We start from the raw sequence: 19963 nt of genomic DNA, 5'->3' as shown, positions 1-19963 counted from the left end.
ATTAGTTTTGTAATTTTTTTTCATATATAATGAATCTAAACGAATAAAAAATATAGGCCTACAGAATTTTCGAAAAATTTCTTGGAAAATTTCTTCGTAATTATAAAATTGTATTATTTAAGCTTTTAAATATGAAAATAATAAATCTAAAAACAACAAAATCTTTAAAAATTATAGAAAATAAAAGGAATAAAAATATCCTTAAATAAAATATATATATATTTTAAAAATTATATATTTTATTAAAATATAAACAATTTGCTTCTATATCTTAGATACATTTAAAAAAAGGAAATTTTTTTGAATTTTCTTGTATTTTTTTGAAGTGGAATATAATTTAAATTTTTAATTTATTTTAAATACATAATTAAATTTTTATTTGAAATTATATTTAGGTACATGGTGACATAGCTAGAAGTTTAGCTAGACACTTAGGTATGATGTTACTGGAAAAGACTTTCCACAGAAAAATTCAATCTAGAAAAATATTTCTACATAGAGAAAGCTTTGAAACGATTTTAAATAAAGCAGAAGAATTGCTTAAAAAGGTAAGAATGGTTATTTTTATTATTTTTTGAAGTTTATTTCATAAAATTCCATGAAAATAGCTTGTCAAGTAGCTCAAAAAAATCTTGTTTTCGCTTTCTCAATTCAGTTGTTAGCTTGCCAAATAGTAATGTCTAACTTAAGTTTATTTGTTTAATTTAACAGAAAAAACCGGCAGTTTTAGAAAGAGAATAAAGCAATTAATTAATTTACTCAAAAAAATTTGCAGAAATTGTTAAAATTATAATGAAACCGCCGTTTATAAAGTCGCACCCGTCATCACTTGATACAACCGGAGCGGAGTTGGATTCGCGACTCCTGGCGATGTTTTGACGTTAATTGTAATTACAATTTTAATTATTGATAATGGAAAAAAATCTTAATTAAATATTTAAACATGTTAACAAGTGATTTTTATGCTTTGCAAATTTTGCTGATGTTGGCAAAGTCAATCAGATGACTGAGTCTAACGTTGTTGTTTCTGGCAATCGTCCACATTGTGAATTTCAATATGGGGGTTTTCTTTGAATGTTTTTCATTGAAATTTTCACTTTGTTTAGCAATTTATAATAAATTTTGTTTAACATAAGTCTAAATATATTGTATATTTCTCTTTAATCTCAAGTAAACCCAGTTTTAAACCCATAAAGTGGTGGCGATAGTAAATTTTCGTATAGGTTTATCACAAAGGCGATCGCTTGCTATTGACATACAAAGCACGGAAACTAAAATTTGCACATTGTAATTTTAAAAATAAAGATGGAAGAACGTAGTAAGCAAATTTACACATAGTTTTGAAAGCTGCAATTAAATAATAAACAAGAAAAAACCCGAACATCCAAATCGAAAAAATATGTTGTAGCCTTAAAGCATAAGATCAGAACCCACGTCCAGTTGTTGCAAAACTTTCATTACAGAGGGTTCGGATTCCTTCAATCAATACTTGTCTTGTACTGATTAGAGATCCGACTTTTTATAAGTGACGTCCAAAACCAAAATATATTCTGTTTGGGAAATTCTTTAGATGGATGCTTAGTTTGCATTTAAAATTTCATAAAAATTAAAAATGTACAAGCATAAATTAATACTCACTCTATCTAGGAATTTCTTGATTATGTTTTGTCTCTGTGTGAAATATGAACCCACATATTTTCATAAGACAAGTGCTCGTTAAAGATTCGACAAGTTAGAAGAAGCGTGGGTTCAGACCCCCATCCAACGTTCTGTTTAGGAATTTATTTTGGATAAATTTGTGTGCTTTATATTTAAATTATTTTTATAAACTTTTAAAATTTTTAAAAGCTAATTTAAAGATAATATTATGTTTAAAAGAATTTCTTTTTAAATTTTTAAAAATAATTTAATATTTGTTTCATTATAAACAAAATGCAAATGATTACTTTTAGATAATTGCCATTATTATATTTGATTAAATTTCTTTGTTATTTAAGAATACAATTAACTAAAATCAGCATAAAATAAAAGAAAATTATAGAAAATTGGGAAGAGGGAAATAAGTTTAATGTGAAGAAAATTAAATATAATTAATTTAAAAAATGCTAACACCTGTCCAAAAAATGCAACGAGAAAAAAACAAACTTTTTTAAAAATTGCAAATTGCAAAATAAATTTTTAATTAAATTAACACAAAAAAGTATCAAGATTGTTACAAGAATTTATTAATTATTTATTTTTTAAAACTTTTTTATTTTTTTCAAATTTATTTATTTAAAAAACCTTCAGTTCAAAAATGGCATTAATTATGCATTTATATCTGTATATTTTTTTTATTTAAAAAAATCCAGCTTATCTTTATTATAAAATTTATAGAAATAAAAATGTATGTATTTAATTTTAATAAAATATATTAAAATATTTACAATTTAAATGCATAAAATTTAATTATTTTACTGTTATATTCTACGAAAAATGTCTCCACCGTAGAGGATTTTTCTTGAATTTTAACAGAATTAAATTAATATTTTTTACGTGAAATATTTATAAAAAAGCTACTTGAACGTATTTTATTATTGTTATAATAGTTTTCTGTATTAATATATATGTATATATATATTTAAACAGTTGTATCAAGTGGCGACATTCAACAGTTGCTTGGTTTACTTAGTTCAATGCATTGATCCTTCGAATAAACTACAGAACAAGTTTAGAAACGACAAACAATAACAATGGCTACTTTATTCTTCTTCGAAATCCTTGCCAAAATTTTACAATATAGCAACAGAAAAGATCAAAAGGAAAAATAACTTAAACAATACTTCTATAGTCTATTATCGAAAGAACACCGTAACGGCAAAATTCATTGGTTCAATATTTTAAAAATGTATTTTGTGATATTGTTTAATGTCTTGACATTCTAAAAATTCGATTGTTGTCTAGGAACCATGCCAATATATTTGTCTATAATGGCAGTTTTCTCATGCTCGTAAAGTTGTATTTTATTAATTTTAACTTCAAAAAAAAAAAAAAACGCAAATTGAATGATTTTTTTAGAAAATATATTGAATTTTATTATTTGAAATTTATTAAAATTTCTCACCATTTTATGGTTCTTAAACTATAAACTATAAAATGAATTCATAAATCAAAAGAAAATTTAGTTAAATTTTTAGAATTTTAATTTAGTTTAATTTTTTCTAAATTTATAGAATTTTATCATAATTTTTAGGTTTTTTGAGTTATTTTAATTAATTTCTTAGATTTTTAATTAACAAAACTTCAGCATAAAAATCAAATAAAAGAAAATTTTAGAGAAATTAATAATTTTTTTGAATTTTTTAAATTTTATTTTCTAGGATTCCGGACTCGAATTTAATTCGAGAATTTAAGAATAATTTTAAAATAAAAAATAAAAAATTTTTAGAAAATTTACTTTTTACCTCTTTACAACGTTCTCCAACTTTCATAATTATCAATTTAGTAAAATATTTATTATAAAACTGTAGAAAAAGCAATATTTTAAAGTATGAAATTATCTTTCAGTGCCACCAAGATTATAGTGATGCATACAAGAAATTACTTAGTTCCAGAAATCATGCTCAACTAGCTGAATACTATGACATGCACAATGCATACGTCCAACAATTAAGAGCTGCAAATGGGATGTTAGAATATTATCACGCGCAAATATTACCGAAATTATTAGAAGTAAGTACTCTTTACCTATAGTAAATCTGGCTTCTTATCAATAATACAAAGCGTACAATAGAAAAACAATGAAATTCTCCTTGTAAAAAAAAACAACTTGGAACAATGCCTAGACTTTAGTTATACTGTCCATATTGTTTCAAACCCGTGAAATTTTATTATAGAAACTTAAACCATTACAGAGGGGAACACGTATAAAAAAACAAACACTAAAAATTCATTTGTCTCTTTAGAAAGGAGGAGCCATTGTGCGATATATTATAACGTGTTCTGTTGGGGTATCTGTGTGTAATTTATATTGTTTGTTTCAGGAATTAGAGCATGTATACCTGGACCTTAGCGATACTCTAGCTGGTTCTATGGTGGCCGCTGCCGAAATGTTGGCAAGCAAGGTACGTAAATGTCAACAAGGTCGACCTTCTCGAAATAGGCCTTTTTTAACCCCTAGACGTCATTAAAATGGTTGTTCTTACAATGTATTGTAATGCAGTTTGATAGAAACATTTTGGAAACTATTCAAATTATTATCAACGTGTTCTGTTTTGTATTTACTTATTGTTAAATATAATAAATACGTTATGGTTTTTATTTACAGGCACGAGAACAAGGGAATCATTACGATAATCTGTGTTCGGCATGTAGAAATGTTAACAGTAAAACGGATTTAGTCAATTTTATAAAAACACTCAACCTAGAAAAAGCGACGGCACCTCTAAAAACACATTTATTTATGGCACCGAGAGCCGAAAACGAATCTGGACAAGTGGTAAATAAATGACAGATTTTTATTTTATAATTAGATTCTTAATTAGAATTTAACACGGATTCTCTCTCTTTTATTGTGAATAAAAGGATCGTTAATTCCAGATTTATTTACTCCTCATTCCAACTCGTGAATAATTAATTCGGCAGGAAAGTTAGAACTTTGTATTAAGACGAGTGCTTTTGCAAGCATTCGGAATTTATATCACGATTGCTAAATATTGTAAGAGATTGTAAGAATTCTCTCTCTCTCTTACGAGTACTGCTTATATTTACTTATTAATGTTATCAATTATGCTACACGAGTTTACTTTGTATAGTTTCATTGTGACTTAGATAAACTACATAATTATTATACATAAAATAATAACAATTCATCATTTATTGTGCTTCGTTTCAGACACCCGATCCTATGTTAATGTTAAGAAACGAATTGGTAGTTGAGAGAATCGCCCATTTGTCACTGCCTAATCGTTCACAGAGCTTGAGACAAGATGTTTCCAACTTGGAATCGCAAATTAGACAATTGCAAGAAGCAGTAGACTCGCTGACTAGACTGCAACAGAGGTATAAATAGGTTAAAATATTTTAGTGAAACATTAAACGTTTGTTATTTTATGTATATGTATGTTTTAAAAAGATAACTTCTCGAAAGTAAAAATAAATAAATGTTAATTTTAAAAAAATACTTCAAAGGAATAGAAATTTTGTAAACAGAAATTTTTCACTTCAAAAAAATTGTCAATTAACATTTAAATCCATTGCCAATTTTCTAGGTAAAAAATACAGAAAAATAAATTTCATCCTTGATCGAATCACGCCTTTATTAATAAATTCGTGCTCTGATTGGTTCTGGCCGATAAACTAATTGAAAATGATTGGTTATTTGCTTTCGACAAATTAAATAACAATATTACGGCGTAGATATTAAATAACCAATTAACTTTATTTATTATTAATAACCATACTCACGTGATTTGTATATAAAAAAGGAGGGAATTAAAATTAATAATTCACGCCTACTTCTCATAATCATTCTCTGATTGGTTCAGTTTTATAAACTAATTCAAAATGATTGGTTATTTGCTTTCGGTTAATTAAGTAACGGAATATTATAACGTAGGTATTAAATAACCAATTAAATGTTATTTGATATTAATAGTTACGCCCACATAATTCATATCGTGTTGCGCTGATTGATTGATCGCTTTAAATTTACAATTTATTAATTTAAAACATATAAAAATGTAAATAAAATTGTTTGATTGATTAATTTCATTTATTTTATCTTAAAATAATAAAATGAATAATTAAATTTATCGTTTTTTTTCATATTTTCAGGAGCTTAGAATCGAATTTATATAACAAATCAAATGAATTACAAGAAGATATTAGTATGAAACGTTTCGATCTTCAAGTAGCAAACATTCATTTAGCTGCTGTTAAAGCTCAGGTAATTAAAATATATTATTATTACAATTACAGTCAGACTTCACCACAATTTGTTTCGATTTAGTGACAATTTCAGCTGGTGACTTAGTAATACTAAATGTACAATAATCTGCAGACACTGGAGGGTTTTCTATTCGCGAAGAAAGTCTACTTACCTGTATTTATTGGCGCATTAGTAGAGTAACGCTATTTACGAGGGCGCTAAATCGAAGTTTGACTGTAGCGTTGATTAAAAAAAAGCACTATACAAGGTTTTGTACTGTGTTATGTCGCGAATAATACTCAGAATATATATATTTTTTCTTTTTTCATTTCCTGTCCAGTTGGAATTGGTTGCTTCAAAAGAAGGGAACCATTCTGATGAAAACCAACACAATCGAGATAGAAAAACCTCGACAAGTAGCACAGCCGGTATGAAGAATAAATGGTTAAAAGCTTTCCGAAGCCTCAAGACTGGTAGCATCAATATGCCAGAAAAGTAAGACTTTGATGTTCAATCTTTGCAAGAAAACATAAAAAAAAAACAAACAATGGGTGTGGGAGATAAAGAAGAATCGTTTGTGATTTCTATGCTCAAGTGTATAAAAGCTTGTGACGAAATGACAGTTTATAAAAAGACATTTTTAAAGTATAATTTAAAAATAAAATAAATTCGAACTGCACTCTGATATATATACATATAAAAATTCCTTCCTTTCCTCCAACACCTGATTGAAAATATGGAAAGTTTAATATTTTTCACATGTTTGTGATAACATTTACCTTATGGAAGGAAAGAAAGGTATAATATATTCAACATGCAACTGAGAATATAAACATATCAAAACATTTTATAGGTTTTTACGTGCTTGTTTAATATTTGCTTTCTTGGTTGACCTCTTCTAATCTTTTTTATTTTATTTTCCTCCTTGTACGTTTTTTTTTATATGTACAAAACTTGTATTTGCTCTTATAACAAGCTTATTCTTATCCCAAAGAGTTGTATTCGCACGTACAGTACCTTTTATATTGTAACAATTTATTTATTTATTTTTCTTATTTTTTTGAATTTCTCCAAATATTAACTCGTGTTTTGGACGAATTCTTTTCATTTTTCCGTATTTTATTTTATTAACAATCAATTATTTAAAAATTAATTTTATTTTTTCTTGTAAGTGAATGTCCATACTTTCTGGCATATAAGGATGCAAGTTTTTGAATTATTATTTTTTTTTTAAAAAAACAAGAAAATTGCATAAAATAGGAAAAAACTATTAATATTTTTGATAAATATCACGATAAAGAATATAATTTTGAGTGGGTGAGTATGTTTATTACGTGTTTTATTTACTTATAGGCTATATTTTTTTAAAATAAATTATGATAATGATTTTCATGCAGAATTCAAGAATAAGTTATGTTAATTAACATTATAAATTTTCAAGGATAAATTACGTTGATTACAATTAAAAAATTCAGGAATAAATTATAATAATATATCCACATTAAAAATGACACTATACAATAAAAACAGCGTGCATTTTTTGTAAAAAAATGCAAATATATATATTATGTAACTAATTATTTTCCAAATTTTAAACAATACACACAATTGCACAACTGATAGGTTCTCCCCTCTTCTAATACCTTTACGTTAATTACTAACTGAAACTAATTAATGTTGCATGTGTATGTATGTGATTAATGTGTAATTTGCATGTATTACTTATGCACGTTAAGCGTTAAATTTTAACATTTTGCAAAATATTTTAATGTAAAAATAAACGAAATTATGATAAAATGTAGATGATTGTTTGTTATTATTCTTATTATTATGGTTATTATTATTTGTAAATTAGATTATTAAAAACAAGAAATTATATAATTTTTTTTCTTTCCTGTCTTTGCGAATGCATAAATTTATGAAATTTAAAATAGAAAAGTGTTTGTACATAACTGGAATGTTTATAGATACAAATGTATAATTTAATTATGTATATAGTATTGTCAATTTTTCTAATTTCTGTTTAATTATTATTATTATTATTATTATTGTTATTATTTTGATTCTATCATTTCTTTGTTTTTTCTTGATTCCTTGTATCCACCGTAACTTCTATGTATAGTTATTGATACTTGGAATAAATCGATGTAATTTTTAGTATGTTTTTTTGTAAATCTATGTGTACTTATTACACAAATACACTAATCATTCTAACATATTTAACAGATTTATACACATTTTAATTCATATTTATGGGTAATTTCAGCAGAATTAATATATAATCCCTCAAGTCGCTTAGTACAAAATACACTTTTATGTAAATCTACAAGTGTATTTACACAAATACAATATTAATTCTATCACGTTTAACACAAATATGTATTTAAAGTATGTACTGTATAACTGTATAGAAAGTTGAAAAATGTGTTTAAGTTTAGCAGAGATATAGTAAAAGTTGGACACATACTGGGAATAAATCTATGAATATTTATTACACAAATACACGAATCACTCTAACATATTTATGTAGAACATAAAATAAATTGTTTAAATTTTCCAGAAATACAGTAAAATCACTCAAGTTGGACATCCATACTGGGAAGTAGTTCTATGTAAATCTATGTGTATTTATTACACATACGTCTTCATTACACTAATTTATACGCGTATCTATCTCAAAATTTCCCTGAAATATGGTAAATCTCAAGTTAGACAACCTTAAAGTCCAATTTAGAGGAATATCAATTGAAAGTAGAGAAGATGAATGTAATTTTCTCTTATTTTCTATGTTGGGCACCTCCCTAAATTGAACACATATCTATGAGATTACTAGTATTAAGGGAATTTTAATGTATTTATAAAACACGAACTAGTGAATTTTTTACATTAAACTGAAGCTCATAATGGAGGCGATAACATAAAAAATGACTTACGCACCAAGAGATACACATCTACAGACTGTAATTCAATACATTTTCAGCTATTCAAGAGAGAAATATGATGTAAACTTTAAAACAAAATCAGCTGTTTATTTTTATATTTTACCATTCAAATTTTTACCCCGAAAACAATTTAAGTTTTTCATGCCAAATGTAATTCTAATTAATTCGTTTTTTGTACATGATGGATAGGAAACCGCATTAATTATGTTAATTAGTGCGATTTTACAGCGAATTTAAACGCTTTAATTCATAGAAAAAGTACATAAATTATAATTTTTACTGGAATAAACATAAAAAGAATTTTTCAACATAAATTTCGTTTAAACCTTCGAATTTACCGTATAAGCTAAAAAAATACCTGTCCACTCCCACTATTCCATACAGTAGAAGGCATAATAAAAAGTAATGTGACCTATCTACGATAAATCAAAGATTTAAGATGTAAGATATGACTTGTATAAACGATAAAACTTTATACTTTCTTTAAAAAATATATAAAAATTACGTATATATAACTATTTTTCCACGTTGGCACGTAGATTGACTCCCGATAAGATTCGTGATTTATACACGACTTTCAACAGTAAAATTACGCGTAAAGTGTTTTAATTTTACGAATAATTAAATTACTGTCGAAATATTTTATATCCGTGTAAAAAATTTAAGTAATTAACGCAGATTTGTGAGGGATTTTAACAACGTATCGACGAAAAAATGCCTGTTAAGACTTAAAAATTATTGTTCTTTAAAAAAAAGAACATCTGTAAAATGTTGGAGTGAGTTATTTATAACTTGGTTATACATTTATGTACAGGAGGAAACTAATTTAATAAAGATAAAAGAGTTTTTGTGTCGTGGATGACAAATTAGCATTAACCTAAATTGTAATTTGTTCCTGATGATCATTTATTTTTTAAAAATGTTTATCAACAAATTAATTATCTTAATATTATTATTATTATTATTATTATTATTTTAAGTTTCTAAAATTTAATTAAATATAAAAATGCTTCAACATTATACTTAAAAAAATTATTTTATTTTAAACGTAATTTTGAAAAAGGAAATAAATAATTATACATTTCGTGTATAAAAAAACGCAAATTAAATGTTAAGTATTAATTAATTAAAGAATAATTTTAATTAACAGAAAAATCGGGACGGCCCAAAAGTCGATTAACCAGTGTAGAGACTAACCTCGTGTGTTATTTAAGAAAATGCTAAGTTGCTGGCAAGATATTCGGTTGCCCGGCTTTTGGGCCCTCCTGTATATATTTAAGTGGAAGAATATACTTTTCTATAGCCGAATATAATTAATTCTTTACGTTAGGAACGATTTGGGGGATAAGAAAAACGGCAAAGGACCTACTAGGCCTCAGTCAGCTACACCATCACCTCTTGATACTGGTCAACATATCTTTCAAGAATACACATACAAAAAAATTACACCTTGTGATTATTGTAGTCAAATTCTACGAGGTAATTATTAATTTGTCGAAATTTGATAAATAATTTTATTTATTTATTAAATAACTAATTAAGAAATTTTAAATTTAAAGGACACGTCCGTCAAGGTTTGAAATGTAAGATGTGTAAAATGAACGTTCATGCTGACTGTCAAGACAAAGTTAGCAAATGCCAGGTAAAAATAGTGTTTAGAATGCTATTTTTTTGGCTTAAATAATTAATTTTGTATGTATTTTAATTATTTAAAGTATTTACTGTATATTTTCTATAATTTATACTGTACATTATAATACATAAAAAATATATTTTCTGTATATAATGTAATAAATATGATATAGCTTTAATTTATCTTCTAATTTAAGAACGTTATAAATAAATTTATAACTTAACTTAAAATATATTTTGTTTTAATTCTTTGCAGAACTTTTGAATAAATTAAATTTTAAATATATAACAACATAATATGATATTTTTTTCCTATATCTAAACTACACCTTTGCTTCTTTTAAATCATTTTATACGATTTTTAAAATTATCTCTCCAATATTTTTTGTTTTTAATTGATCCTCCTACTTAATCCGAAATTTGAACTGCAATTCTTATAGAGGTTTCCTGTCAGACATAATGGTAATTCTATACAAAATTTTGTTCTGATCTCCTATTTACGATACTTGAAACTCATATAAAAATTATAATTATTCAAGACTTTAAGCTCCGTAATAACTAACTGGAACTGAAAGTATCAGTTTCTTGTACTTTCAATTTTTTAGAGTCTTGGAGCTGGAACTGATATATATATGTGGTGCGTGTGTGTGTATCATTTCCTACACAGAAAATTTCTTTTGTATTCTTCATTCAAGATGCATAAAACTCATAATTATACAAAACTTTTCAGCTCTTTAATGGCGGTAATTAGAACCGTAACCCACAATAGGTTAAAATCTGGAAGAAATATATATATTTAATTCTTACGTAGTTTAAATATAAAATTATGTTGGTACCCCTAAATTAAAGTACTTAAAGCCACAATTCTTCAAGATTTTCATCTCTTTAAGGACAGTAAGGAGGTAACTGTAACCTACAAGAAGCCGAAAATCTAGAAAAATAAATTTTTCATTACGTATAATAATTTAAAAACCACTTTTTATCTATTTATATTCTGAAAATTTAAATTATTTACGATTTAACCTCACTTTTTCTAACGAAATTTCATTTTTAAACAGCCAAAACCACGTCTTTTAAGAAGACAAAAGTCCACGTCTGAGATCGAAACGAAAATGTTGGCAACAGAACCCGAAGAAGATAGTAAGTGGTGAATATATCTACATCGGAGACAGGTGCAACCACGAGCCTTCCACTATCATCGAACACACTTTTAATTTCATTTTTTTATTTGTAATTTTCAACTTTCTCCAAAAAGAAAAATTGACTTCTGTATAGAAAATACAGCACTAATTTGCATGACGTGCTAAATATCTTCTCTCTATTACTTCTTTCCAACTAATAAAAATGCTATTTCTATGCTTCTTTCAATAGTATAGATAGAATTATAGATTAAATTTCAATTATACATACGTAGCAGGCATGTAATTGGCCTGATAATACGATAATTTACAGCTTTAGAGCTTTAGTTTATAGAATTTTTTTAGTTAGAATTTGCATGAATAACTATTTTTACAGTCGGATTTCCATTTCTTTTGCTTGTCTTTGCTCTTTTAACACTGTCTTTAATCGTATTGCATAGGCTAATTTTGGCATATTTTAATGATAAATAATCGGAAAAGCTAATTATTTATCGAAACGATTTAATGAAGAAGCAAAAATTTGGTTTAATTAAGCACAAAATGAATCTAGGAATCGATTGTTTAAAATTTAATTCGAGAATTTGAATTTTAAATTAAAACAGTTACTCTATTGGCTGCTTCTAGGAGGCGGAGTAACGATTAGCCAATGAAACTTACAAGAAGAGTAAAAGATAAAAAAGCGCTATCTCGATTATCAATTGATAGACTACAAATGTTGTTACGAACTTTTGTGCTTGATTATTTATCTTCACGAGCATTTTTACGTTTACTTCGTTGCTTAATTATTCATCTTACACTATTCTACTTCAATTTAAGATAAGAATTTTAAGTTTAAATGTGTTATTATTTTTTTAAATTTACTTTATTTATCGATACAGCATCGTGGTTTAGATATTAATTAATTAGAAATCAAAGTTTATTTATACGAATTTCGGACATTTTTGCCTAATTTTACAGGTAGGCAGCAACGGGATGGGGATCCGACTGATTATATTTATTGCGTACTTATGAATATAAATATAAATAGATATTTTATATTAAAAAAACAAAATGTGTGAACCAAGAACCTGTTATGTCTGGTAATTACAGAACAAGACGTAGATCCGATCTACCAACTATTGAAGCAAGCGGGTGACATCAGCGGTAGACGTAATGATAAAGATGGGAGTAGCCAAGGTGGGGTTGGAGGAAGTATAAATTCCAGCCTGACATCCCTCCACCAACGATGGCCACGCTCCAACGCCTCATCTTCGGCTTCCTCATCTTCCTCTCATCTACTTACAGTATCCTCTGCCCATCACGAGCACATGTCATCCTCGGGTGAGCCTCCGTAACACATGGAAATTTATTGTTAAATTTGTAAAGAAAAAATAAATAAAACAGAAAATTTGTATCGCATTCGCGCGATTATCGACTTTCCATGTTAAAAATGCCGGTTTTTTCTCTAAAAAAATCAGAAAAATATATTATAATAATTAAAGAAAAACACTTCAGGAGCCTTCGTACGTAACGTGTAATTATAAAAAAAGTAATAATTAAAAATGGCCGACTTATCGCTTCAAACTGTGATATATAAAAAAAATATATCCAAAAAAATCATGAATTATAATAATTTTTTAGAAAATTAGTTATAAGTTAGCATCCTTTAACGAATTTCACCTTATGTAACGTACTTAAAAGTATATAAAATTCGAGTAAAACAGCTGTAATTTTCATTTTAAATTATTTTAAAAAATACAATTTATGTGCCTTTAATATAATTAATAATAATAATAATAATTACACGGATTAATTATTAAATAAATAATTAGTTTAATTTTGATTTTAAAAAGTAAAAAAATTGTTAGATTAATTTTTTTCTTATAAAGTTAAGCAAATTTAAATTATCTGAAGGAAAAAAATAATTTTGCTTCTAAAGATTCTTAAATTCAGTTTTTAATTAATTGCACATTTAAATTATACATATTATTTATAAATAGTTAGTTTTATTAAAGAAATACATATATGTGTGTGAGTGTATATATATGTATATGTATTATTGATTAAAATTATTAAATTATACGAGTTATTAAAAGAGTAGAACTTCAATTAAGAATATTTGATGCTTTTCCATTTCTATGCCTTTATTTTGCTAATATTTCCATTCTTATGCCTTTCTTCTAAAATTACTTCCATTTCTATGCCTTCAATTTGCTATTACTTCAATTTCTATGCCTTTCTTCTACAATTATTTCTATCTCTATGCATTTCTTTCACATTGTACTGAACTTTCTCACAAAATAATGGTATATAAATGCATATTTAACTAATAATATATATATATATAATATATATATATATACACACACACAGACTATAAATACATCTAAAAAATATGTAAATAAATAAATTAAGTTTAAAATTTAATTTTTGAACAATTTAAAATTTCAATAAAGAAAATGCAAAAATGAAATTGTATTTTTAAAAAGTTTAGTGCTAATAAATTTAAAATACATAATATATATGTGTGTATGTATATACATGTTATATATACAGTATATACATATATATTAATAAATATATTTTTGTGATTAATGTGTTCTTTCCGCTTCTGTTAATGTTGCTTCTATATACATATATGACAGTGTTTTTTCTGATTCATTGTCTTTTTTTCTGTGTGTACGTTGTTTACTCGTGTGGCCTCTATCAAAACGTGATAAAACACATCTTATTTTTATTTATTTAATTTTTTTTTTATTTTTCCTCCTGTTTTTTCAACTTTATCTTTCGCTTTTTTCCCCCTCTTCGCTTCTACGCAGCTGGAACCAGAAGAATCGTTTCAGGTATATTTTGGTAATGCTTTTGTACGGGTTGTCTGTCTGTAAACACAGAAAAATATATACTTTTTTTCATGTGATTTAGGCATGTCTTCTTTCTATTCTTCAAAGAAGAGAGAAATATATATATATTTAAAATTTTATGTATTTTTCGAAAGTTTAATCATTAATAAAAATTATATCTTCACGGGTATTTGTGAGCTTTTCTACATAATACACACTTTCTTCCTTACAGCATGAGCACATTCTTTTCATTAAAAAATACGTATCATCTTCGTTAACTTAATGTGATTTTATATATTCTATATCTATATCTATATCTATATATATACATCTAGCATGGCCGTGTGTCGTCGCGCATGTGTTCAATTTCTTTATGGTTCTTATCCCCATTGTTCCTTACCTTTCTAGTGTTGAAACTGATCAATACTCTGCATGCTCTTGTGTTACTTGATCGTTTATTTCGTGTGTGTTTCCTATACGTAATAGTGTAATGTGTGTTTATATAGTAGTGTTTTCTTTAATTTTCTTCGTTTAGAAAAAAATTACCTCATCCCATTACATTTTTGAATATATTTAGCTCCTCACAGTCCCCGCCGTCAAAAGCTGTCACTTCGTATGAAGAGCTTCTCTCTGGATAGTCCCGAATCCAGTGAACACGTTCATAGAAGACATCAAATGGGTCAATCCTCATCACACTGCAGCTCCCATAGCCAATGTAATGTCTAATATTCCAAAAAATATCTAACTTATCCCATTATATCCTATACTTATCCGGACATCAACAAAGATACAAAGACATTGAAAATTCGAATTTAAAAAAAAAAATTCTGTTTGCTTTTTATTTTCGTAATTTATTAGATTTTTACGTCTGGTATCGTTTGTTGATGGGTATTTTCTATTGTTTTTACGTGTTTTTTTAAATTATCTTTCCGTTGTTATCCATTTTTACCTGATATATATATATATATAGCCTATATAATTTTACTTAATTTTTTAAAAAAATTAATAATAAAGTTTACATATTTTATTATTATTTTCTGCATGCATAAATTATTAAAATATTTGTGTGTATATATACATATATTTATAAATTTAAAAGAAATATATTAAAGTTAATTTTTAAATTAAAAATCTAACATAAAAAGACATGTAAAGACTACTACTACTTCTATAGTAACAAAATTAACCATGTAAATATTCGATCGTTTCTTAAAAAACACCTTAATCATAATTAAATTTTAATAATTATCATCTAAAAAAATTGATTCCTTTGATAAAGGCAATTTAAATTGCGGAAAAATACTAATTTTTTTAAAAAGTTTTATTAACTGATAAAGTGTGTTAAAAGACAATTATCATCGTAGAAGAGGCGATGTGATCATCCTCTAATTATATATTCCTTGTGTTTGTTGTTGTTATTAAATCTCTCCAAATGTAACCCTCTCCTTGTCTGTGTAGCTCCACAAAGTCCACAGGGTCGAAGACAATTACTGAGTGCCAAGACAGTGAGAATGAGTTCTGTAGACCTTCCTGATGATAATGAAAAATCCCTGAGTAGTGCCTCCACGTCCCCTTGTCCATCACCCGTAAGTTCTAATAAAATGCTATGAATGAAAGCCATTAATCAATATCATTTAATCCTGTAGTAGAATCGAGGGGATCCACTTTATTTTTTATTTTATTTTCTCTTCCTTCTAATTATCCAATTATACGTCGAGAAGTTACAGTTATCAAGGATAAGAAACTGTTGTCTATTTATTTAATTTTATAATTTTTCTTTTATTTTGCTTCTTCTAAGTTTTTTTAAGTTTATTTGGTTTTATTTTTACGTTAAAGTTTACGTATGGCTTAATTTGTATGCATCTTGCATTTGTATTATTTCTCTTAACTGTTAAGAAATATATTTATAATTAAATGCATGATTTTTTTATTGTGCACATTTTTAAAATGCATTTATTTGTTGTGCATGCGTTTTTTCTACGCATTTCTTAGTGTAGTTTCACCCTGTTTAACATACAATTTGCATTGTAATATTATAATTAGGTGGGCGGGCCTATTAATGCAATATTATAATTAGGTAGGCGATCTTATTAATACCATAAATACTTTATATTATAATGGGGTGGGCGGTGTCTCTAATATATTATTTACATTATGTTATAATTAGGTGGGCGGGTTAATTAATACATTATAATAATTAGGTGGGCGGTCTTATTAATATAATATTCATATAATAATAATATCATTTATATTATGTCAGAAGATACATAATTTATAGTATATTTTCCCATTAAAATATAACGATTAGTTGGATTTTATTAATATCATTTTTAAGCCAAACTTATCAGCTAGTAGATCGCGAACTCCACGAAGCTTACATTTTTTCAGTAGGCTGAAAGTAGATTGGGAAGCACCGTTCTAAAACACGATTTATCAATTATAATAAATAATTTATTTATAAAATCGTTTAATTATATTGTCTTTAATTTAATATAAGAATATTTATTTATTTTTACTAATTTATTTTATATTTTAAGCCACGTTTCTTCAGTACAGCGTGATTTTTTTCTGCTACTGATATAAATTTCGAGATAAAAAAATACTATTTAAAAAATTCCGAAGATAATAAAAACACATTTACTTAAATTTTCAGCATTTGTAAACATTCGAGCCTTTATTTTCAGCACTTATAACACCTAATTTAGCATTAAAAATGGGAAAGAAGAGCATTTAACAAAACGTTCGGTTGTCTGTCCGCTCCGTATAATTAAAAATACGTATTTTGCACAGTTATAAGCTTAAAAAATTGGAAAAAATCGATGTAATTAGCCTGAAAACCGCACCGACCAGGAGCAAGATATGAGATTAACATCTATGATATTGAATTATTTACTATAATAGCATGTTATTTAATATAATGAAGATGTAAATAATGTTTGTTTATAAACAGGAAACACGTTATTTTCCCTTCTGTTTCTTTTTGTTTTGATTACAGAAACCTCATCGCCTGCTACCGACAAACCTCTACGTCGTCCTCTACAATTTCCGTAGCAGACACGCCGATGAATTGGATTTGAAGTAATTTCATTTTTCTATAAAATTTACTCGAAAGTTTCTCCTTTTTTTAAAAAAAAGAAATTTCATTATTAAATTCGTTTTAAGTAATGTTAAATGTCGATTTTTAAGCTTGTTAAATGGACCGGGTGGAATTTAATTTAATGGCCATAAAATAATCGAAGACATTTTTTTTAATAAAAATTAATTGCATTTTTTTAAAAACGAATTTTACTCTAATTTTTGCGAAATTTAAAAGATAAAAATGAGCTCAAATTTCACAGAAAAATTAACTCAAATAAAATTCGTAAAAATGCAATTAATTTTTATTTTAATTTAATAAAAAGTAAAGCTTTTATTGAATAAAAAAATTATGTTTTTTTAATTTATATTTTAAAAAATATTATTTTCTTTTTCTAAAAAATTCATAATTGCAGAGCTGGATACACAATTACTGTTATTGACACGAGTGATCCAGATTGGTGGCAGGTGAGGGATCATCCATCTACACCACGATTATAAAACTAAAAAAAAATAATAATAAAAATTCTAAAAATACCAATCTTAACTTAAAAAACTGGGTTTTTATTTTTAGGGAAAATGTTTAGGAAAAGTTGGATACTTCCCCTCAAATTATGTTACAAAACTCCATCCTGGGGAACATCCATTGCAAGTCACTCACACCGTTCAAGTCACTGATGGAGAAAACGGGGTGAAGTTGCTTAGAGATCAGGTCAGTTACCAATTTTTAGAGAGTATTTTTAGGGAATTACTTTAGAATTTACCACTCTAAAAACATTTTTTATGTTCAGATTGTTATCCAAGTTGGTGAAGAGATCGAAGGAATGGTCACAATCAGAACAGGAACATCGGAAAAAATCTTTACTTGTCCATTAAAATATCTTCAAGACGTCTGAAAGCTCCCATTTATAATAGAATTGGTGTTGTCTACCCTATTTTGTTTTTCTTCTGTCGTTCTTTGTTAAGATCTGAGGTCTTAAACAAAGGCGCGTGGCTTTTGGCCTATTGCCAAAATCGAACGACACCCCCGGGTCCTACGACCTATCACCAAAAAAACCACACACCTTTTTTTTTCTTTTTTTTTCATTTGCAAGAAGAAGACCATGTCGTGTGGCACGTACAACTCATAGGCAGTACGATCACAAGTGCCTAGATATAAATACAACACCCACACACACATACACACGAGTACATACATGCATACATATACATAAATTTCTTAATTTTATTCTCTCTCTTCTCTCTCTCGTTAGCTGAAACGTGTCCAGGACCTTTATAAATTTAGTTTATACGTATGTATAGTAAGTATATAACAATAGTTTATAACACGTTATACGAGCCGATCGAGTCATTTTACCATACGTGTATATTGTTATACCAGAGCATAGATTTAAAAAATTATTAAAAAATCATATTGTAATGAAGACAATTTACTTGCAATATTGTTATTTATACATATATTTGCATAAGAAAATAATATATATATGAAGTAAAATTTAAAAAAAAAAAAATACAGAATTGTGTAGTGTGTACATCAAAAAACTCAAAAGATTGGAAGTTAAATTTTACTTATATATATATATAAATTAATAATTCCTAATATAAAATTAAGAAATTCGACTCCAAACTTTAAAAAAACACACTTTTTTCAACATTTCTAATACACATATCGTGATATTTGTTAGAAAAAATGCACCTGTTAGAGACGGTATATATACATATCTTATATAAAATATATTTTTAACAGAATTAGAATTATTATTAGAGAATTTTTTTTAATTAATTCTATTTAAAAAAACCAAGCCAAGAAGCGAGAATATAATTTGTTGATGACCATTTAAAACTTTAAATTTAAAAATTTAAAGCCTGTAGATCTGTATAGAAAGAATATTGTTTATACAGGTGGTTTTCTCCATTGGTGGCAAATTGTGTATGTTAAAAAACAAAAAAAAAATTGTTACTGCAAAAAAAAAAAAAATTATTATTGTTAAATGTTATATATAAGAATTTGGAACAATTTTACTACTGATTGTTCGTTGGAAAAATTTTTAATTAATTAATTAGCACGAGCACATATTCACAGATCACACACACGGACACATACCTTTATATAAATGGACTGCACAGAGCTTATCTGCACTTTTGGGCTGTTAATACTATCCAGTGATAGTTATTGCTCTGTTGGTAATTGTGATAATGTTGGCTAAATAGTTTGAAGCTGCCTTGTTAACAATATTTTTAAATGAAAAACATAAAAAAAAACTTTTGTCATTTTAAATGTGAAGTCATGTTTGGAGTGAATTAATAAAGAAAGAGATAGTTTTCAGTATGTTGTATTCATTTATTTGTGCTGTTTTGGGTGCGGTAAGTGGGAATTGTGTGTGTAAGTTGATACAGGACGTACAGTGCTACACACGTTCACTGATAAGTGCAACATACACTTTCAAA

General features: G+C 26.5%; 1 protein-coding gene across 5 annotated transcripts in view; it reads left to right on the top strand.

The window, feature by feature from the left end:
• Positions 1–19012, top strand: part of Stacl (Stac-like) — a 76652-nt gene extending 57640 nt beyond the window's left edge. The window contains exons 5-22 of one of the 5 annotated variants that reach the window (XM_067279786.1): positions 396–548; positions 3547–3711; positions 4023–4103; positions 4307–4477; positions 4874–5040; positions 5815–5926; positions 6249–6403; positions 10181–10329; positions 10410–10492; positions 11541–11622; positions 12711–12941; positions 14420–14443; positions 15018–15155; positions 15899–16026; positions 17436–17518; positions 17932–17983; positions 18090–18227; positions 18307–19012. In XM_067279786.1, the coding sequence (XP_067135887.1) occupies positions 396–548; positions 3547–3711; positions 4023–4103; positions 4307–4477; positions 4874–5040; positions 5815–5926; positions 6249–6403; positions 10181–10329; positions 10410–10492; positions 11541–11622; positions 12711–12941; positions 14420–14443; positions 15018–15155; positions 15899–16026; positions 17436–17518; positions 17932–17983; positions 18090–18227; positions 18307–18411 (2217 nt within the window). In that variant the 3' untranslated portion in view covers positions 18412–19012. The remainder of the gene's footprint in view (positions 1–395; positions 549–3546; positions 3712–4022; positions 4104–4306; positions 4478–4873; positions 5041–5814; positions 5927–6248; positions 6404–10180; positions 10330–10409; positions 10493–11540; positions 11623–12710; positions 12942–14419; positions 14444–15017; positions 15156–15898; positions 16027–17435; positions 17519–17931; positions 17984–18089; positions 18228–18306) is intronic. The other 4 variants (XM_067279788.1, XM_067279789.1, XM_067279790.1 and 1 more) reach the window with 4 other exon arrangements.
• The last annotated feature ends 951 nt before the right edge of the window (positions 19013–19963 follow it).

Source organism: Centruroides vittatus, unplaced genomic scaffold (genome assembly GCF_030686945.1).
Source record: "Centruroides vittatus isolate TY-2023 unplaced genomic scaffold, ASM3068694v2 contig_877, whole genome shotgun sequence".
NCBI lineage: Eukaryota > Metazoa > Arthropoda > Arachnida > Scorpiones > Buthidae > Centruroides > Centruroides vittatus.
This window is presented reverse-complemented; position numbering and strand designations above follow the sequence as displayed.